We start from the raw sequence: 22,847 nt of genomic DNA on the forward strand, positions 1-22,847 counted from the left end.
TAAATTGCGTAGAGAATAAATATAAACACCAGGGTCGAATGGAATCGAAAGTGACATTACCTTAAAGCAACTGGAATAAAAATAGGCTACCTTGTTTTTTTCAAAATGTGGTGGTTTCCAACGCACACGGTGAGAATGCTTTCCATTCAGGCACAGCTCCCTCTCTAGGGCCGGTTTTAAACGCTGGAAGGTCACTGCTGGCAGCACCGCTCAGAGCCTAATCAAAATGTGCCAACAGCTGTCACGCGCACATTTCGTGTCAAGGCTCTGCGGCAAGACACTTGAATCTAAACCACTGCAAAACAGGTTTTAAGTGGTAAAGGTCTATGGCACTGTTGACATCTGAGTGCATTTCAAAGGTCCCTTTACACAGTGAAATGATTCTATTTTAATAAACTCAGTACACTATGCATGATGTATAAAAGTAGAAGATATAGGATCACTATACACAGGTGGTATACCCTGCTTATGGGCACAGCTCCATTTTCCAAAACATGGACATTGGGGGGCATCTTAAGACCTGCAAGCCAATGCGTTCTACCCAGTTTCTTCTTCTTCAAATATCTTCAATATTAACCATGAATCTTTTTATTCCCCTACTGCAGCAGTATAACTAAAAAGTTCTAAGTATTTAAGTAGCTCAAAGTCAGGCCAGGTTTTCTTGGGGAGATGAAAATCCAGGTAAAGAAGAATTAAACGAGTCTTTTATGATCTGGACAACTGTCAGCACTCAAATGTATTTCCTCAATCTAGAAATCTAGATCAATCTAGAAATTTCAGGCTGCGGTGGACACAGCTGATAGATTTCCATTTGACACAAGCTGTACAATGTTACCTTTTCACTTACAAATGAAAACAATACACATCAGGCAGTAACTAGTATCTTTTTCCATCAGAAAAAAACAGCTGCAGAACAGGAGAAATGCAAGAAGTGGCCTCCCTGGCAGCTGTTATTATTACAGCTCCCACACCCAGCCCCGATGTAAGTGCCGTTGGCACAAGTTGTTCGCGGGAAGGTAGAAAAGAGAGGAATGTCTTTTTAAGTGGAGTTGGACAGGGCTGCATCCTAGAGATGAGGGCAAGAGAGGGTGGTCTCTCGTAACCAACACTGCTGATTCTGGGGTAGCCGCAGCTGCACTCTTGGGAGAAGCGGGACATGCTAAGTGTCCCTGGCATAACTGATGGGACAGGAATGGCACATGCCCTCCTCCCAGCTGGGGATGCCCACCGAGAATGCCAAATGTGACAGCTGATGAGAACAAATTTTCTCCACAAGGAGAAAAGGAAAAATAGCAAATGGAATAATAGATTATGAAAGTCTGAGACAGGCTTTGAATGAATGAACTGCAGAGGCACCAGAAAGGGACCACAGGCAGCTACAGGATATATTTCCAAGGACTGGCTCATCTGGAAAATGGAACTAACAAGAAGCAGGTGAAAAGAGATAAGGAAAACTAAAAGCCCGTTACATTTATTTCTAATACCCAACTGATTATATTCATGTGCCAGGCACTTCAAAACATCCTCTCAGAATCCTACAAGAATACTGCAAAATAGGTTTTATCTCTATTTCACAGCTGAAAAAAATGGCAGCAGAATGGTTAAATGACTTGCCCAATGTCACCCAGTGAGTATAATGCATGCCCTAAGCTTGTCTGACACTAGGATATCACAGTGCTTTACAGAAGCCCTATGCGAGAACATTCTGACTTTAAACACTGCTATAGAGACTAGGGGTTTTTGGCAAACTTGTACTTAAAGGGCCAGATAGTAAATGATCTGGGCTCTGTGGGTCATGGAGCCTCTGCTGCGTTACTCCTCTCTGTCATTACAGCCAGAAACTGCCACGGCTGTGCTCCAATCAAACAAGAGACAAGTTGGCCAACTCCTGATACAGACCAGAGGTTGGCAGACTATGGTTTGCCTTGGCCAAAAAATTCAGCCCACCACCTGCTTCTGTCAACAAAGTTTTCTTTATTTTTGATCGAGACATAGCCTATGGTCCAGACAGGTGAAGGGTAATTCACCAAGTGGTCACGATGCTCCAGTTTCACAGAAACACTCCTGAGAGGCTTCAGTGCTCTTTGTTCTAACCTTCCTTCAAAAACAATGTTCTGTTTCCTAATCTGTGGCCTGAGTAGCGCAGCCTTCCAGGTTGGAGAGTTCCTGATCAATCTGGGTGCCTGAGAGGTGAGCTGTCAGTGCAAAGGAACAGGGCATTTTGTGTCACCCGTCAATCAGCAGTTCAGTTTGTGAGAGACTTAGCATACCCGTGGGAAATGGGAAAACTGGAAACAGAGATTCTTAACTTGAAAGGATGATGACCAGAGACTGAGCCTGCAGTGACATGGCAATTAATTAGTTCTTTCACTCATTCAAATATTTTATCAAGTGCCTCTTCTGTGCCAGGCAGAAATACAAATCAACTTCAGACCTCAGGGCACTTCAGTAAGTACTCTATGTCAAACAAATCTCTGCTGTTATTTATGATACCAAAAGACCTGAGCTAGAACATAACCCACTTCCAAGTAGCCAGATTGACACAAACTGTGCTGCTTTGATAGCTACTGCGCCGAGAGCCCCAAGACAAAGAAGTCTGGCTTCATGTCAAGAGTTGCAGCCATGGAGCTGAACCTGCAAGGCTCTGGGAAGGCAGGGACCAGGCCTGGCTCACTGCTGGGTCACGAGTTCCTGGCACAATGCCCAGAACACAGCAGGAAGCCCATAAATATTTGTTGTCTACATTACCATGGCTTACTCCGCAGCTCCAGACAAGTCGGAATCTGAATGGGCCAGCCTGAGAGTCAGACTTCCCAGCCCTATGCTAACCCTCATCTTCACGAGACCCAATTCTTGATACCTGGATTGTCTGGTAATCGGAAGCATCGATTCCTTTCACAGTCACCTCTCGGAAAACCCTTGGCTCCAGTTCCTCTTTGGTAAGATCACAGTGATAAATGATACCTAAAAAAAGAGTGGAATTCTTAGTTTAGTCTGCAAGGCTCACTAGACACCAAGAGGGGCAAGGATCACGAAACACTGCTGGACGCTGTGAACGGCAGGCGAGGAGCATTAGTCAGGAATAATTAATCACTACCACCGAGCAGGCGGCTCATCATGAAACGTGCTTAGAGCTGCCTGGTACGTGGACTGCGATGCAAGTGTCTGCTCTTCACTAGCAGCACTGTTGTGTGTGGCCTTTCTTTTCCCAGTCATAATCTGTGTGTAGATTTTAGAAGAATCTTGCATATTCTGAGTATGAGAACAGAGGAAAAACTTAACAGGTCTTCCCCAAGCTCGATCACCTAGGAGTGCAGATCAAAGGAAAATGGTAAATTTCACTAGGGCCACTGACATGAGGGGATTAAGACAAAACTCCCAGGGACTTGCCCAAGGGCAATAACAGGTGGAGGGCTCTCCATGGTCCCTTAGGCTCCGGCCACCTGCCCATCCGTGGACACATGTTAACAGTGGTCAGGGACCAAAGGCCAGCAGGTAGTCATTTCTGAATTGCTTTTTGGAATTTTAGTTATCCCAGGAGTTACAAACACAAACACAAAATGATTAATACACCAAGAATTCTAGTTTGTTTAACCACTGATTAAAACTCCACTTCCTGAATTTAATGCTACTAACTTCTAACATTTAGGAACTAAGTGAGAGAAACAAGAAGTAAAGCAAGTCATTAAAGTTTGGGAACAATGACAGTGCTGTGGTTTATGAAACAGAAGCACCTCCCCATGTAATACATTAAAAATATGCTGCCAAGGAAAGGAAAAATAGATTTAGTGACCCCAATACTTGCTGGAAAACCAGACACCAAACAGTACTCCCACTGAGAACGTTTAATTGAACTGATCATGCATTAAAATGGTGATTGTTCTTTCTTCTCAACTCTTGGGTTTATGTAATTCACTAGCAAGTGAGGACAATACTCTGCCCCCAAGCAGCAAAGAGCAATACATTTAGTCTTTAAAAGCATGACTACTAGTGTCTAAGAATGTTATCTCAATTCTCATGCTTATAGTCAACTCATTTTAAGATTACTACAAAGGTGGGAGGAGCATATGATTGCCCTTAACAGTAGGGAGGTGCCTGGTGAGACTGAAGCACTGGCATTCCTGAGAACCATGTACTTGCCTTTATGAAAGCAATCTTAAAAGCAAAGGCTATCTTCAGATATATTTTAATTTTTGAAGCATTTTCTTGATCAACCAAAACCACCAAAAGCAAATCTGAATCCTTTAAAAAAAAAAAAAAAAAGAGTACCAACTAATAAGCATGTGCCACCTGATTCCCTGACCCACCTTGGTGTCACTTGGTGTCACTGTTACCTGCAGTGGAGTGAAAGAGATAGGAGTTGGGAATCAGAATGCCCAGTTCTGCCAGTTATTAACTTAGTGACCTCAGACAAGTTAGCAAAGTACTAGAAGGCAATGTCCCTAGTGAAAGACATCGAGCAGGAAACACACTCCAAACACGTGTTTATCCAGAAAGGTTGAAAAGTCAAATCTTCTAATTAATACCCTAGTAGCAGAATCGATAACTTATACAGGCAGGGTGTGTGCCAAGGGCCTGAGTCTCTCCTGTCTTCTGTGCCTCAAGTGGTGCTTCAGAGGAGGTTGCTCAATCGGAACGTACTGACATAGGCTAAGGGGGGGGGGCTGCTCCTCTCTTCATAGATAACCTGGTTTTATGTGTCCTGAGCTGTGCGTGTGGGACAGTGAGAGCTGCAGCCCAGCCCTTGGTAACCATGGCAACAACTCCAGCCCCGGAAAAACAGTTTAGCAATGCCAACTCTATAAACTTTAAATATGCAGGGAAATGCAAACCAAATGTGTTAAAAGCTTACATGGAATGTATGAAGTTCATCTTAAAAGCTTACCTAGAATGTATGAAGTCCATGCTAAAAGCCTACCTAGAATGTGGGGGATATGTGTTAATTCAAGCTTATTGAGCACTGGAACAAAAGGACCATTTAATTCTTCCTTTGTATAAAAAGAACTTGAAAATCTTATTTGGGGCTCTGGTATTGAATAGAAAGCTCCCAAGTCCCGCAGGCCATAAATAAATTCCTTTTTTCCTCCTCCAAATTATTACTGAGTCCTGGCCTTTTCATACGCAAATAATTGAACCTCTCCATGTCTACAATGGTACCAGTGCTTAATATGTCTTATCACTACCTTCTATTTATAGAAGGGTTAGCCCAGATTAGCCCACTGCATGTTCACTGTAAGGTGAATCCTTATAATCTAATGATCCTTTGTGTGCTATCCGAGATGGCTCATGTGCAGGTAAGTTCAAGGAAGGTGGGGCTTGAGGAAAACATCCTAGAATCATGAGGCGGAAAGGTCTAGTTAGGTGATCTCTAGATAATACCTTTGAAAGTATGAGTTAAAGATAGAACTGGACTATGGAAGGCCCTGGAGGCCAGGGGAAGTGTCTGGACTGAGAAGATATCTCCTGATGACAACAGTGCTTTAATAAGACTGCTCTAGCAACAGAAAGGAGGCAGGGGAACCAGCCGGGATGTTTCTGCTATAATCTGAAATAAACAGGAGAGAGAAATTATGGAAGTTAGGAGGAAGAGGCAACTCCAGGAGAAACTGCAAAAAGAAAAAGGCAGAGGAACCTGAAAAATTAGATACGTAAAGAGAAGGCAAAAGAACTCTGTAAAAAGCGAGTTACATAAATATTGTTTTATCTGATTATAGGTTGTGTTTTAATGTTATAAAAATCCAAGTATCTTTTTTAAAAACTGGGAAAGGCTTCTTTCATTTCTTATCCCTGCCTCGCAGAGCTGTGCATCTGGGACTGCTGTTGTGGATTATTACAATGTGCAAAGCTGTCTGGAGCTAACCTTAGCTAACCCTCCACGGTTCTACTAGTACAGAATTAATCGGCTCAACCACTAAGTGGTTCGAGCCACAGGGAATAAAAGTGCATTGTGCTTAAATTGCTTCTGCTGCCCGGTTTCTCACAAGTGTGACTCAGAGGGCAAAAGTCCCAAGTGGCTTAGGATCTAGATATGTCTTCAGCTTGTACCTCCACGGGAAACAAAATTGTCTGGTACGCACCTGCCAGACATACCCACTTGTCGAAAGCAAGAAGTTGAAGCTGCAGTTTTTTTGGCCCTAGGGCCTTACTTACAATTTGGTCCCTGTTGTTTTCTGCAATAGTGGATAGCTAACCTTCAGAGGCAAGTGCAAGACAGCTTTTGAGCTGATGTATACATGTAAGTATGTGCATTAATGAAAATCTTTGCTTTTAAAATATTTAATTTAAATATCTAATGGCCATTTTGGACCTAAATAAAGGCCTGTGCCTGAAAAGCTCTGCTCTCTGATTTTAGATATCATATTGCATTAAAAAGGGGAGAAGAGAAAAATGGATGCGACACACAAGAAAACAAAGGACACTTGCAAAGCACTATAGGAACAAATTAATGCTTGTTCGGAAGCTACCTTAGCGATACAGAACACCCTTCTCTTTTTAAATTTCGCAGCCACAATCTTGAGTAATATTTCACTGCCTGGCAAAGACACCATCATCTTACAATAGGACAATGTTTTTCTACGTAATGACGAGCCTGTTCCTTAAATAAATGGCCACGGGGGCGGGGAGGGGGGGTGGTCACTGAGGGAGGTCGCCAGGCCTTTAGGGACTCTGGCTTTACCTGAGGGCAGGTGAGTCACCCCACTCTTTGTTCCTCAGTGTCCTTAATCCACCAAATCCAGAATTATTTGGTGACTGAAGAGTCAAGTATTTAAATACATCCTTTTGGCACTAATTCCCCATGCAGTAATTTTCAGTTTCATGTGCTCTTAAATAGACTTTTCTGAAAGTTTCCTCTCAAACGAAAGAGCAGATACAAGTGTTCACTCGAGTCCCCAAATTCACTTATAAATTCCCTTAGGTCTTGAAAACGTCATTTTCTGAAACAAGACAGGAACTTGTTTTAACTGCTTAAGCTACGAGATTTTCCAAAGTACCATTTCTGGAATGATTGCAAGTTTGAGGAAATAAATTGTGAGCCCTGCACCAGCAAGGAAAGAATGGCTCTGTGGAGAAAATGGAGCCTTCTCTCGTCCTCTCCACTGGCTGCTGCCGCACTACGGACCCCAGGAGAAAGGGGGTGAGGCACAGGACACCCTAACTTGGGGTCCTTGGCCACCATTCCTGACTCCTCACCCTGGTTTCCACTTACTTGGGGGTGCTTTTCTTAGTCCCTCTAGAGCCACTGAAAGGTGCTTGGGAAGGTAAAGCCTGCAGGTTTTCAAGATACACCCTGAGACCCACTACAGAACACCATTCTTTTGGTTTTAATAACCTTGACAGCAACCTGTCACAGCGAAAGCTTCTAATGGATTGCCTGCTCTGTGACTCAGAGGCTAAAAATAAAAGTGGATGAAGCATCCCCATAATCTGGCCAAATCCCAGGTGGAGGACAGACCCACTTCAGCACCTGCCTGACTCTCCACTAAGACTGTTCCATTAGCCAATGACTAAACTATTGCAACAAAACTGGGTGGAACAGAAAGCGCTAAAGAAGAGCTTGACAATGAACAAGGAAAGAGCAGGACATTTTTCAGACAGGTTGCTTTAGGAGAGCATCTGTCTGCCTGGGCAACGGCAAACTACCAAGGGGCCACCCTCTCGGGACAAATCAGGATGAGTATGCCCAATACTATCTCAAAGTAGTGCAGCTGAATAGAAAAGTAGAGGAAAAAAGCATAATGAACGTGACCAACTTAAGCAAAAAAGATAAAAAAGAGGGAGAAATTGTCAACCATATCATGAGACTTAAAATCACAACTTAAAAGCTTTTTTTTCTTTTCTACTAGAACCAAGGTACAAACACATTTTTCCCCCTAACTGGCATAATACTATTATTTTAATTCAGTTTAACAATAGCAGAAGACTGAACAGCAGATTTATTCTCCATTTCTCCTAGAAAACATTTTTTAATGTGAGATTGTGGCTACAGATTATAATTTATGCTTGTAATTATCTTCACTCTTGCATACATAGGGACAAAAGGCTGAAACTAACGTACTTGTTCATATGAATTTTCTTTAAGCAACCTAGAACAACAGTTGTTCCTGCCCCCAGAAGAACAGAGACTCAGAATATAAGATTAATGAGAATATAGTTCTTAGGCTTTTACAGTTTTCTTTATTCTGAGCATCTGTTTTACTCCCATCAAGTTATTTTGGCTGTAATAGAGCATATGTGACTTTCGATAACATAGTATTCTATTTCGAGCTCCCAAAAGTAACCCAAACATTAAGGGATGTTTCAAGAGAGCAACAACTGTGTAGAGCCTCTTACCTGGAGATAAGAAGGAAGTAAACTGATAGAAGATCTCAGTGTCCTTCTTCTGACCACTGTATCCCACGATGCTGCCGACCTCAAGCGGGAAGGTCTTGAGGAGCGCGCCCGTGGCCAGGTCGTGAAGCTGTAGAATGTTCTTCACGTCATGGAGGTAGCAGAGGACCAAAAAGTTAGACCTGACGCAAGCTACCCATTCTGAAAAGATAAGTTGGAGGGAGAAAATCTAATGTAGTTTTGAAAATCAGTGAAAAACACATTACTCATTTCATTGAACAACAGTTCCTGAATAGCAGCCACGCGCTGTGCTGTGTAGGAAAGTGGCTTGCAAAGCAATTTCATAATCGGTTGTCATCATTCTTCTAGCTTTCAGCATATTACTTTAATAAATAACCACCCTGTCCAGAGGAAACACAATATTCTCTACCTTCGGCCAGAAGCCTTTAATGATCCAGATGCCTTGTATAATACGAATACCCCTGCTCATCTATCTTGTGCACCACAGTACGGGAGATAGAAGAAGGGAAACAACCAAACCAAATCATGATCCATGTCTGCCAAGGCTGTTGGTTTGACAAAAATGTGTTAAGTGCTGGGAATGTGCCAGATCCTCTGCAGGTACTGGGGAGACAAGTAGGAAGATGGCCTCATGACTGCCCTAGAGACACTACCATGCAAAACTACAGGTAGTAAACTGCAAACAGAGGTTACTAATTGTTTGGTTAGGGATGCTGAATTGTGTCTTGAGCCCAGGAATGGGGGATGGTGGGGTGCAGGTTCCACTGGGGACAGGACAGTGGGGGAATGGAGGCTAGAGAAGGGAGCGGGGAGAGAGGGGAATGTCATGCATGAACGAAGGACTAATGACAGAAAGGGAGGGCGAAGAGAATGGTAATGAGAACAAGTGAGAGATCCTTTTCAAGAAAAATAATTGTTCAGCTGGGGAGTGGGCAGGGGGTGGTGGTGTCCTGGGGAGTGTGGTGAGCCAGGCAGGAGTTTAGCCCAACTCGGCTGTAACCAGGAGAACAGACTGAACTGGGGGGTGACATGAAAAAAGGTGATATTAGTACAGCTGACTGTGGAGCTAGGGTGGCGGGGGGCTGGTAAGAGCTCCTGACTGCCACAAACCCGGCAGAGCACCAAGTCAGCCAGGAAGAACTCCCGATCACCCTGGGCCACAATCTCCTCTGGTTGTTTAGAAAACCAGAGCAAACTTTCCCTCAAATGAGGCTATAAAGAACGGTTATATCCCAAACCAATTTGCTGTTACAAAAGCTCCTCAGTTAAGCAAATCTATTTCAATTTCACCTGGCTTAGTGGGCTTTGTTGGTGTTTGGTTTTTTGCACCAGGGAGGATAGCCCCTTCCCTCCAACACCTTCCCAGGTGTTGATACCTGAGCCCCTCAAAACCTCAGGTGTCAAAAGTCCCTGGGTCACCATGTCCTCACAGAGACAGCAGCCCAGTACTGAATATCGTGGGCTGGCTTAATGTTTTAAAGGGAAAGAATGGACAAAAATGAAACAAATTATTCCTGTCAAAGAACAATTGATCTACGTTAACTACAAGTGTCAGAATTATAAAACAGACAAAATGAATAGGAAAAGGACAAGATGATATGAAGACTGTCATTAATAAAGCTCTGACTTTACAGCTGTATTTTATGACTCATCTCTGGATTTTATTTTCAATACGGCATTCTGGGCTAATGATATATGGCAAATCCAACTGTGCTTCCCTTTAAATTGATGAGTTCTAGTGAATATTGAAGGTTTCCCCTTTTCATTCTAGAGAACCTTTCAGAAGCAAGGTTAAAAAAATATATCACTCCCCTAAATCTTGAAGCGTCTCTTTGAATTTCATTAGAACTACCAATGAGACAAGTTGTGTCACCTCAAGGCATAGTTAAAAACCACTTCCTTGACTTTAAAAAGCAGAAAATTCATACTGCCTTGGGAAATATTTACAATATCCATGATGGCTCCCATAGAAGAATTTCAATTCTGACTTGACTTATGCTTGAAGAACAGCCAGGTTACTCTACAAGAAGACTTATGTTACTCAAGTCTCACCTGGCCACACCCATGCAGGAGGTGGGTGCACAGGGGCCCCTCACTAATGCTGGCTGTTACCACCCCTAGAAAGGGCATTTTTGCTGGTTTAGACAGAAGCCCTTATGTTACCCAACTGACTATGAAACAGATTCCGTCCATGACAATGTTCAAAGGAAATGGACACAAACTGGCTCCACAACTCATCAATGCTTCATCCACATATAACTAAGGGTCAGAGACGGAAGCGGGTATGGCTCCAGCATTTGGGTGCCCACCTACCACATGGGAGGTCCCTGGTTCATTTCCTGGTGCCTCCTAGAGAAGATGAGCAAGACAGTGAGCTGGCTAACTGGCTGGCTTAATAAGATGAAGCAATGAGGAGACACAAAGAGGAAACACAATGAGAGACACAACAAAGCAGGGAGCTGAGGTGGCTCAAGCAAATGAGCACCTCTTTCCCACATGGGAGGTCCTGGATTCAGTTCCTGGTGCCTCCCAAAGAGAAGATGAGTAGATACAGAGAGCGCACAGTGAATGGGCACAGAGAGCAGACAGTGAGCACAAACAACAAGAGGGAGGGGGAAATGAACAAATAAAACAAATCTTAAACATAAATAAATAAGGGTCAGGAGGGTCAGGGAGTGAACTGGAGGTTGTAAGCAGACAAGTGAAGAGATTTCTTTGGAGACAGCTCCTGGAATGCTGTAAACTTCCTCCCCACTGGGGAGAGAATGGCAGGCTGTTATCTTCTGACCCAGCATGGGAGAAACACAGCACTGGTGTCTGATCTAACCCCAAAGCAGAAGTTCACCTCTAACAAGAAAAGTCTTCGTTGACTTGGAGATCTAAACTCTGCTATCGTGTAAAATCCTGTGGCAAAATTAAGGAGTCCTATTCTAATAAAAATCCAGTGTTCAGGCAGTAAATAATTTATAAAGCAGCATATCATTTTTGAAAGAATCACAGAGAAATGAATAAAAGGGAACTTAAAGGCACTCGGAAACACAACGGATAAGAAAGGTTATCAAGAGGTTATTGTAGTTCAACAGCACACAGCAGCAATTGCAATGGGTTTCAATTAAATCTGACAATAGTCTATTCTCATTTCTAATAAGAGAACTGCAAATCCATCCCAAGATCTACAATAGATATAATGCAAACAGCCAAAGGTTATTCAGAAGCTTAAAGCTAAGGGTTCTGAATCTCAACGATTTAACAAATTAAATGTTAGTGATTATTATCAGACAATAACTACACAAAGACGACTGATATATAAAAAAGTAGTGCCTTTGAAAGTCTGAAGCCATACTTTCCCAATTTTTAAGAAGACCCTGCATTTCTACATGGTATCAAACTAAGCTGCAATGATGCCATGCAATAAATATCAGTTGCACTACTTAAAGACACTTGACTCCTGATGAACAGAAGGTGCACACTCTTTTCCTTGTGCAGGAGTTTATTAAACTGGTTGTCACAGAATGAGAGAGGTACCTGGTTCTTCATGTTCTCACCAAAAACAAATGCACATTTTTCAGGTAACGTGTAATCTTACCTAGGACATCTTTCTCATGCTCTGGAACAAGCACTTTCCATTTAGACTCTTCAGGATCCGTGAAGTCGATGTTGATCAGGCGATAGTTGGGGGAATGCCGATTTGTCTTGAACGTGAATACCGTCCCCTCGTTGGTTATGTAGTCATATTCTCCATCAAAGTTGTCGATCAGCTTTACCCACTTCAGGATTCCTGGTAAAAGACCAAGCATGCCTGTCACTTTGCCGAAGTTTAAAGTGGTGCTGGTCTGTGCGTGTGGAGGGGCAGGTGGGCACTTTTCAATGTACTGAACACAGAGCAGACATAAGAAAGTATTCAAGAGCAAGGATAGTTGTGGGTGGATTAAAAGATTTTTAAAGAATGCTAAGGAGCCCAGAAAACCCTGCAATGAAGGAAGAGGGAAAGACCTCTTCCTCCTGGCCCACTGCCACATGTAATTCGGTAAAGCCTTAGACCTGAGCGTGGCTCCCAGCTGAGCATGTACCTCCACCACTATCTCCTTAACAACATTCCAACTTGGTGGTTCTTGAGCAGTGGCAATGTCTGGAGACATTTTGGGTTATCACAACTGAAGGCACCACTAGCATCTCATGGGGAGAGGCCAGGGAACTGCTAAATATCCCAGAATAAAGAATTATCTGGTCCCAAATGTCAATGATGTGGATGAGAAACCCTAGTCTAGACCATCAACCTCTAACCTGTTTTGCAATTTTCTCAGGATAGTGATGTGGTAAATTGTATAGACCTCAAAAGAGATGTGCTCTTAAGCTTAATCTGCACTCTTGTGAGTGTGGACCCACTATAAATAGGACCTCTTAAAAAGGTTATTTTTAGTTCAGGAGTGGCCCAAATGAATGAGGATGAGTCTTAATTCACATTACTGGAGGCCTTACAAAGAGAAGAAACCAGAGGACAGCTGTTGGAGAAGGTCACACAGCAACAAGCTGGAAATCAATGGGACCTGGATGAGCCAACCCAAAAGAGTGCAATTGCCATGTGACGGGAGACAGAGCTGCAAGCCCAGGATTGTGGCAAACCAGCACCAGAATATTACAGACTTTGGGGAGAAGGTATGGTCCTGGAGATGCCTAGGTTTTGGACTTCTAGACTTCTAAGCTGTGAACCAACAAATTCCTATTGGAAAGCCAACACAGTGTGTGCCATTTTTCATAGCACCTGGCAGACAAAGATAGGCGGCCACCACAATGGGCCATGCAATGCCCTTCTTAGAAACCTTCAACGGCTTACCCATTACACTTTGAATAAAATCAATTTCCTTTCCATGGCTTCCACAGCATGGCAAGTCACAGTCCTTGCCCACTTAGCCGACTTCAGTTTGCTCCTCTCACCTCACTACCTGTTCTTGAGCAGCGCTGGCCTCCAGGGTCTTGACAAGCTGTTTCTTCTTTCTGGCCAAATGGTTAGCTACATTTTTTAAAAAAAAGATTTATCTTATTTATTTATTTCTCCCCACCCCCTTGTTGTTTTTCACTTGCTGAGTCTGTTTGTCTTCCTTGTTTCTTTAGGAGGTACCGGGAGCTGAACTTGGGACATCTGATGTGGGAAGGAGATGCCTAACTGCTTGAGCTGCCTCTGCTCCCTGCTTTGTTATGTCTCCCATATGCTCTTTTTTCTTTTTGTGTCTTCTTGTGTCAGCTTGCCATGCCTGCCTATCGTGCCAGCTTGCTGTCTTCTTTAGGAGGCACCGGGATCCGAACCAGGGACTTCCCATGTGGTAGGTGGGAGCCCAGTCGCCTGAGCCATATCCACTTCCCGGTTAGCCACTTTTAATCAGCACCCAGTTCATTTCTTCACATCATATTTCACAAGATGCAATTATATATGTTGTTTGTTTATCACTTGTCTATTTTACTTACTATTTCATACATAACACCTAAATTGAGTGGCAGATACTTCAAAAGTGTAAAATAAAATTTGTGTTGAATGAAAAAAAGGAAACTTTTCAGGCCTTTAGTCCTAAGAATTAGCCTGAAGATGGTCATTACTTAAAAAATCTTAAATATGTTCCCCATTATTCTTTATTTGTGTGTGTGTGGTTTTTTTTGTCTTTATTTTTTTAATATTACATTAAAAAAATATAAGGTCCCCATATACTCCCCCACCCCCCTCACCCCACTCCTCCCCCCATAGCAACAATCTCCTCCATCATCATGAGACATTCATTGCATTTGGTGAATACATCTCTGAGCACTGCTGCACATCATGGTCAATGGTCTACATCATGCCAAGTCATTATTCTTTAAATGGCTCACAAATGCCAATTTAAATATTAAAAACAAAACATAAACCTGGGAAGACATCTTTTGCAATGTATCCAGCAACAATGACCTGAGAACAGCTCAAAAGTTTTATAAACAAAAAAAGTCTATGACTCCCACATAACTGAAAGGCAATGTCAGGTCTTAGCTATTCTCCATCATCTACTTTCAATTTCACAGGGAAATTGGTACATTAATTTGGGGACTTCATTTATATTCCTTGAGTCTTTTAAAGTAATTTTGTATTCATTATATCTCATTCATCTTCACAGCATGTCCTTATATAATGCGTTGTTGAATTAAATTTGTTAGGGGAAATACAATCCCATGGTAGAGAGTTTTAGTGGTCAGACCTATTTAGATTAAAACTCAGCTCCATCACTTTTTAGTTATGTGACCTTGAGCAAGCACTTTATATTCTCCCTAAGCCTCATTTTCTCATTTGTAAACTAGAAGTAAGTAAATAGGAGAATTATGATAATTATAATAAAAGTACCTACTAGCTCCTTGTTCACAACAAAAACTCAAAAAATACTGTCTAAAAGAAATGATTGGAAAGAAAACTAATTTTTTAAAAATACCTCTCCTATATGCCAGTAATACGCAGTTAGAAAATACAAGGGGGAGCCCTCATTCATAATAGAAGCAAAAATAGTAAAATACTTCAGAATGGTCTTAACATGAAATATGGAGTCTCTATGAAGAAAGCTCCAAAACGTTTCCAAAGAAACTTAAACACACACACACACACAAGCCCAAGAATTGGAAACACATACTATATAGGGAAGACATAGTATTTTAAAAATGCAAGTAATCTAAAAATTTAATGCAATTCCAATCAAAATCCAAAGGAGATTTTTTTGGGAGAACTGACACTATCATTCTAAAGTTCATCTGGGAACTATATTCACATAGTGAAAGCCAATACAGGTTTGATAGAAGACTAAGAAGAACTTCCTGCCCTATTGTGCTCTAAACATGTCCGCCTCTCTCCTGCAGGTAAATCATGAGCCTAACTTTTATGGTAGACACTTTCTTGCTGTTCTTTGTACTTTTTCTGCCTTAATATGCATCCACACACATTTCAGGCTAGTTTTGCCTGGTTTTTAAACTTTACTTAAATGAAATGATACAAAACACAGTCTTTTGAGTCTGGTCTCACTTGCCCTAATGTTTGAGGGTTCATTCATCCCCTGGTTATTACTACTGCCTTCTAGATAAACTCGGTGATGTTCAAAGACCATATTCTGTATGATTTCAATCCTTTTAAGTTTGTTAAGATAAGCTTTATGGCCCAATTAAAAAAATTTTTTTTCAATATTCCTGTATGTGATTGAAAAGAATGTGTATCCTGCAGCTGTTGGGTGTGCTATACTATTTGCCTATGCACTTTTGTCTTTTATTTAGGAGGTACCAGGGATTGAACCCAGGACCTCGTATACAGGAAGCAGGTGCTCTACCACTTGAGCTTTACCTTCTCTCCTATATTATTTGTCTATTAGGGTGTTAATCATTTTGTTCAAGTTTTCCATATCTTTACTGATATTTTCAGTCACTTGTTCTGTTGGTCACAGGAAGGTATGTTAAAAGGTTCCTCTATGATTTGGGGTTTGTCTACTTTTCCTTGTATGTCTGTTCATTTTTACTTTCTATATTTTGCTATCTCATTATTAGATATATAAAAATTTAGAATTATATCTCAATAAAAGTGAACCTTTTATAAGTATGAAGTTTTATAAGTGTGAAGTTTTATCTTTAGTAATGTGTTTTAAAGTCAACTTTGATATTAAGATAGCTACATCCTATTTTCATGGTAAAAGAACAGTTATTATTCGCTTCCTCATCAGCTTGTGATGTATTCAATCAGCTATTTTTTCCAGCTTTTCTCATTGTCCTCTGCAGAGGAGTTGGTCCAATTATGTACTTGATGATTTTTGGAAAGAATCTTTTCTTCTCCGTGTCTCTTAATCTCTATGTTTTCATCTCTTGGTGGGTAGATTCTAGGTAATTTCTTGCACCTACATTCCTGTTTCACCAATTCTCTTTTCAGGTGTGTCTAATCTCTTCTTCAATCTGAATGGACTTTTTAAAAAAAAGATTTTATTTACTTAGTCCCTGCCCCCTTGTTATTTGCGCTCGCTGTCTGTTCATCTTCTCCTAGGAGGCACTGGGAACTGAACCTGGGACCTTCCACATGGGAGAGGCGTACTCAATACCTTGAGCCACCTCAGCTTCCTGCTTAATTTTGTTTCTTGTTTTTCCTCCTTGTGTCTCCTTATTGCATCAGCTCACCATGCCTGCCCATTGTGCTAGCTCGCTGTCTTGCCTGACCTCTCCAGGAGGCACTGGGAACCAAACCCGGGACCTCCCATGCGGTAGGCAGGAGCCCAATAGCTTGAGCCACATCTGCTTCCCAACAACGGAATTTTTAATGTTAGTGATTACATTTCTGATTTCTACAAGTGTTCTACTTAGTCCCTATCCAAATCTATTTGGTCATTCTTTTTTTTTTTTTTTTTTTTTACAGTATCTTATTTCTTGCTTGTGCTTTCAAGCTTCTTGTTTTTTCAAAGCAGCATCATGGTAAACTTTTTATTATTTTTAAAGGCATTAAACATACTTATTCTATATTAGGATTCCGATAATTTCAGTCTCTGGTGTTTCTGCTGGCTCTTACTCCTGCTGGTGAATTTCTTCATCTGCTTTTTGATTTTTGACTCTGAACTGATGATTTCCTTTGAAACTGTCCGTGGGAGTTCTCTGAAGCCTGGGTTGAAATGACACTCTTCCAGGGAGGATTTGTATTTGTCTTTTTGCCTCTTGGGATACAACCAACCTGGGAACACTTTAAATTACACCCTAGGCATAAGAATTTGAGGATTTCGTAGGTATAATCAATTCAAAGTACACTCATGTGTTCAGCTTTTCTCATGTTCCAGGAGGAAAATTCACGCTCTGCCTCCCCTCAAACCTCACTGTTGCCAAGACAAAGACAGGCAGGTTTCCCATCTGCCCCCACTGTTGGTAGTTTTATTTCTCCATCACCCTCACATTGCGGGTGTCTCTCACTAGATTCTCCTTCTTGGAGAATCCTAGGCTTCATCTTCATGTTCTCTGCCCTAGACAATCCTCAAAGAGAAGCTCAGACTCCAAAGTTCCAGCAGAAACGTTCAGGGATAATCCAGTTTATATTGCAAGAGTCCTGCTTTCATTTTGTCCTTGTCCTCTATGGTTTCCCCTATTTTGTGCCAATGTAGCAATGCATTTACAATATACTTTATAAATATTTTACAGCTTGTTTGTTTCAATTGAGAGGTTATTCACAGTGTATAATCTGTCCAACATCCAGAAACAGAAGTCCTTGCAATTAATTTTCATAAAAGGTTAGACTCTTCATCTGAGTTATGATGGCTTTTTTTCCCCAGAGACAAACTGCTAACCCCCAAAGACCAGTCAACAGGTGATCCATTCACAGATAATTGCATCTTAGTCTACATAAAATAATACTTTAATAGGAAAACAGCAACAGCAACAAAATAACCATTCCTTAGGCAGAGTAATAAGTTAAAAATCAGCTGGCAATTCAAAATTTGCAGATAATCAGGAATAATGTATTCAGAAAGGTACAATTTGTTTACAGTAAGAACGATGAAACACAATTTCTGGACTATGACATTTGGAGATAGAAAATCTTGGTTCAGCAAAATGTCAAGACTTCTTGAATGTTCTCTTGACAATAAACCAATTCCTGATGTGAAATCTTTATTTCACAATGTAATCATCTTATGATTTCTGTCTGAAAAGGTCCTGCAGCCTACGGTGTTTATTATGACCAAAAAAAAAAAAGGGGAAAAAGAGGCACTGAAGTATACACCAAAGGCAAACAGTAGAAATTTCATTCAGTAGTGAACCATTAATCTTAGCTGTGAATTCACACTATAAATCATGACTTTATCCAGGATAAAATGTGACTGGATTTGTACAAATCCAGATGAAAAATTTGAAAACTTGTTCAAAGTACAGGCTCTCACAGGGCAACCCATTTAAAATAGGGAGTCCATAAACTCCTTCTGTTCTCCTGAAATAATTCAAGAGAAAAGACATTTCAGTTATGCAACAAGCCTCCTTCATTTTTGCTATTTGCAAGTTAGAATGATGTTGACTTAAATGAAAAGCAGGGAAATCACATTAAAAAAAGAAACACTGCTGAATGCTTTCATCATTTTGGTTTTACCGTCGAGGTCCTTTTGTCTGTAAAGGGCATAACTCACTTCTAAACCCAAAGAATTCAATTTTTAAATCTTTCCACATTAAAAAAATTACTTTTATAAAAACCTGTCTAATGGTGGGGAATGATTTGTTTAGAGTAAAGATGCTTTTCCTACAAACAAATCATAACTTTCTTTGAAAATTATTGAGATGGACTATGTTTCATAGAAAATGTTTTGTCAGCTCTCTAGTAACAGAAGTTAAGGTGCTTTTCCACTTTACAAACATGAAGGGCTAGACCAGGAGAGGATAAGGACTGCAAGGTGCAGGTTACATGCCAACATGGAAGGGGCACAAGGGGCTGCTCCCTTTGGCCTGAATGGCTTCCTTTCCATCTAATTCTGCTGAGTGATAGAAGTGAGAACTCAGTGTTAGGAGGTAAATTGACCAGGGTCTAAATCTTGAAATTTGGAGTGCTAATTGACCTCACCAGCCTCAGTTTCCTGGGGATAATATGTGCCCCTCTGAAGTTGTGGAGACAACTGAATGAAATGCTCTACATTCATACTTGGAACCTGGCACCCAGAAAATGCTAAAGAAACAATCCTTGCCTATTATTCCAAAGAATCCCAGAGTTCTTCAAACCACAAAAATAAACTGAATGTTGCCACTGAAGAGTAAGACTTGGTGAACTTTAAGAATACCTAATATTCATTTCTCATAGTACATGATTATTTCATTATGATCACTAATATTACAATTAGTATAAACACTAATTTTATCATGGCCACTTTTATTTTAATTCAAAATTCCTTTCTTGCTTCTTATTTTCTATATTGCCTTTCAGTGTTCCAATTCTTTTTGCAAAGGTTTTTTCCTTTGCATTCGCACACTGTTTTTTTCTCTTTTTTAAAAGACTTATTATTTATTTCTCTCCTTCCCCACCCACTCCCTCCCCCCCAGTTGTCTGTTCTCTGTGTCCATTCGCTGCATGTTCTTCTGTGACACTTCTATCCTTATAGCGTTACCAGGAATCTGTGTTTCTTTTTTTGTTGCGTCATCTTGCTGTGTCAGCTCTCCATGTGTGCAGTGCCACTCTTGGACAGGCTACACTTTCTTTCGCCCTGGGTGGCTCTCCTTACAGGGTGCACTCCTTGCATGTGGGGTTCCCCTATGCGAGGGACACCCCTGTGTGGCAGGACACTCCTTGTGCACATCAGTACTGCGCATGGGCCAGCTCCGCACCGGTCAAGGAGGCCCGAGGTTTGAACCGTGGACCTCCCATGTGGTAGGCGGACACCCTAGCCATTGGGCCAAGTCCGCTTCCCCGCACACTGTTTTTCTAATGACTCCCTGCCTCTCACTGAAGTCTCGCTCGCCTCCTGGACTGGCTTTTAATACTCTGACAATTTTGTTAAGTTTTGGGCCACTCATTTGTTTAAAGTTTCTCAAATGTTTCTCTCTCCCTTTCCATGCCACTTTTAGAAGATGCTCAGTCTTACTACTCACGAGCAATGGCGTGCAGATGGTCTCAGCCACCTAGAGACAAGAGATTATTTCCTTTATATTAGCCAGAGATAGAGGAATGAACAATTTAAGTTCCAACCAATACTGAGTTTCCTTTTAGGTACATGCTATGACATGGTATAGATTTCTTTCTCATGCAGGAGAAAGCCAGTGTTCTTTAATGACAATAAATGAAGACATGGTGAGCACGGAAAAGGTCATCAATCTAAAATGATTTAACTGTTAGCAAAAAAAGGAAAAAGTAGAAAAACATGTTAGTCTGGGCGAGATACAGGGTGAGCTGATATTCCCTTACAAAAAACAACATGCCAGTACCAGCCCTCTGAGACCCTTTCTGGCCCATTTTAAGGTTGACTACACTGAAAAACAAAGATGTGAAGGCACTATAGAACAAGGATGAAAGATTTTTTATAGTTCTTTCACTGAACTAAAAATTGCTTTAAGGGTGCTATTTGTAAAACCTCTGACATAAATTTAAATTTATTCAGAATAGGGCCAAGTGGTTAGTTTTTCTTTTGCTACTGATTATCCTGTAAAGGAGGGAATAATGTGTCTGACCTTACAGAAAATGAGAGAAGAGAAAAGGGAGCAAAACCAGTGAAAGAAAGAAAAGAGGAGAGGGAGGGAGTTCAGAGTTGAGAATCTTCAAACTCCATGGATGTCCTAATTCTCAGCTGGGGTCTGCGTGCTCTGTTACAGCACCTGAGCCGGTGCCCGAGAACACATACTGCCAATCTCTGTGCCTATCGTCCAGCAGGCTAGGAGCACTGAGGGTCAGCGGGCTGTCAGCGCCTCTGTCATCTAACCAGCGCCTGGCACGGACTGGGGCAGCAGTACCTGTCAGCCTCATGGTTGAGCATCAAATTTACATAACCCTCCATTTCAAACTGAACCTTAAATATACTTGTTCTTAATGTGACGACAAAAAGAAACCAAATTTAAACTTCACTTAGAATGTATGAAAATGGGACATCTCTACTTTTCCAACAGAAATATTTAGAAACATATCACAAAATTAAATATGTATAAAACTATGTTGAAGACCATCATTTATATTTTTAGGATATAAACTCTTCATCAGGTAAAAAAAAAAATTTTTTTAAAGATTTATATACTTATTTATCCCCCCGCCCCCATTGTCTGCTCTCTGTGTCGATTTGCTGTGTGTTCTTCTGTATCTGCTTGTATTCTCATTAGGCGGCTCTGGGAACTAATCCTGGGACTTCCCAGTGTGGGAGAGAGACAATTATTCTCTTAAGCCACCTGAGCTTCCTGGCCTGCTGCATCTCTCACCGTCTCTCCTCTGTCTCTTTTTGTTGGGTTATCTTGCTGTGTCAGCTCTCCTGCATTGGCCGGCACTCCTCCGCAGGGTGGCACTCCTGCGTGGGCCGGCTTGCCACTCAGGCCAGCTTTCCTTCACCAGGAGGCCCTGGGTATCAAACCCTGGACCTCCTATCTGGTAGATGGGAGCCCAACTGCTAGAGCCACATCCACTTCCCTCAGGTAAATTTTTAGAAGTCCCCATATTTAAGAGAAAAGGATCAGCTCTCAAGTCTGATATTTATAATGTAGAAAATATGTGAACATTTACTTTAAATGTAGTCTATATGAAGCAAGTTTATATATATTCAAAACAGGATTATTTACAGCAAACTTATGAAACAAAGTATATATATAATACAAAAGAAATAGTAGTTTTGAGTTAGAAAAGTTCAGAAAATGTAACTAAAAACATCCAGGCACAAATCATTTTCTTGCATAGTCCAGGATGGTTAATTCCGACTAATCCACAGGCATGAATCACATTTAAGGATCACAGGCATCTAGGCCCAGATGCCTTTTCTATAGGAGAACTAATAAAATGTCATGCTAGCCCAGTGTCCTGAAAGATAACCCCATCCTTTCAATTTCAATTTTAAAGAGGGAATAGCAAAAGAGAAGCAGGAATCTTCTGCTCATAGAGAATAAGAGTGCAGAAGAAACATGGTCTGTAACTAGTCATCCTTCTCAGTGTTTTATAAGCAGTAAAAATTTAATTTAGAAAAGTTATGAGGCCAGAGAAGGAAGAAGATTTGCCATGCCCACAACTACGGCTTACCAATCAGGGCCCGTGGCCACAAGCGTCCTTGAACGGAAACGACGTCGTTCAAGACACAGCCAGTACCGGGGACTCTACAGAGAGCAAGACAGACGAGTGCCTTGTCCTCAGGCAGCATACAAACCCTCAGACAAAGTGTTTCTGCCTTTTGTATGGGGAGAAAAAGAAATCAGAGTAGAAGAAAGAAGCAGAAAGGGCAACTGCAGAGAGAAAGGTAGCAGTCCAAACCACCAAGAAATGTTACCTGTAAGGCGGAAATTCTTCTTCTGGTAAGATAGTGACTCTGAATGTGCTTCTCTAGTAGCCAGTGGAGAAGGGGGTGCAATGTTCTCTGGAGAGGGCCTGAGTAGCTATTTCGAACAGCTGAAAAGTTATACAAACCTCCAAGACAGACACGATAGGCCTTTTCTCCACGGTGGCGAATGAGGTGAGCATGTTGGCAAAGGGGAAGGGAGGAGAAGGAAAAGGAGCCGCCATCGGCTTCAACTGCAGTTACTGGGGAAAGGATCCAGGGCCCAGAATTTGTAACAAAAGTGCTCACATTATTCTTAAGTAAAAAGAGCGCAGATGTAAATAGAGGAAATAGGGTTCTCCAAGGAGAGACAAAGGAGATAAATGAGCTCAAGAAGCAGCAAGAAGAAAGACGGTCAGCAAGTCAGAGAACAGCAATTCATATTTAAATGATAAAGGAACCATTTCCTAGAGATCTCTTTTAACTATCAAGATTTTTTCCATCCTGTATTTCTGTAGTTTTGTTTTCCCTATGTCCTGTCTTTTTCTACTGTACTAAACTGTCATT

The 22,847-nt window shown here is 41.4% G+C and overlaps 1 protein-coding gene and 1 non-coding gene across 2 annotated transcripts in view; both read right to left on the reverse strand.

Moving 5' to 3' along the window:
• Positions 1-22,847, reverse strand: part of PREP (prolyl endopeptidase) — a 109,811-nt gene that overhangs the window by 39,986 nt on the left and 46,978 nt on the right. The window contains exons 8-10 of the mRNA XM_004478734.3: positions 11,936-12,127; positions 8,332-8,529; positions 2,861-2,964 (exon numbers count right to left, since the gene is read on the reverse strand). Coding sequence (XP_004478791.1) covers positions 2,861-2,964; positions 8,332-8,529; positions 11,936-12,127 — 494 coding nt within the window. The remainder of the gene's footprint in view (positions 1-2,860; positions 2,965-8,331; positions 8,530-11,935; positions 12,128-22,847) is intronic.
• On the reverse strand, positions 9,730-9,816 carry LOC111760594 (small nucleolar RNA SNORD88). The gene has a single exon (XR_002794241.1). It is a non-coding gene; the product is annotated as a small nucleolar RNA SNORD88 (small nucleolar RNA).

Source organism: Dasypus novemcinctus, chromosome 11 (assembly GCF_030445035.2).
Source record: "Dasypus novemcinctus isolate mDasNov1 chromosome 11, mDasNov1.1.hap2, whole genome shotgun sequence".
Taxonomy (NCBI): Eukaryota; Metazoa; Chordata; class Mammalia; order Cingulata; family Dasypodidae; genus Dasypus; species Dasypus novemcinctus.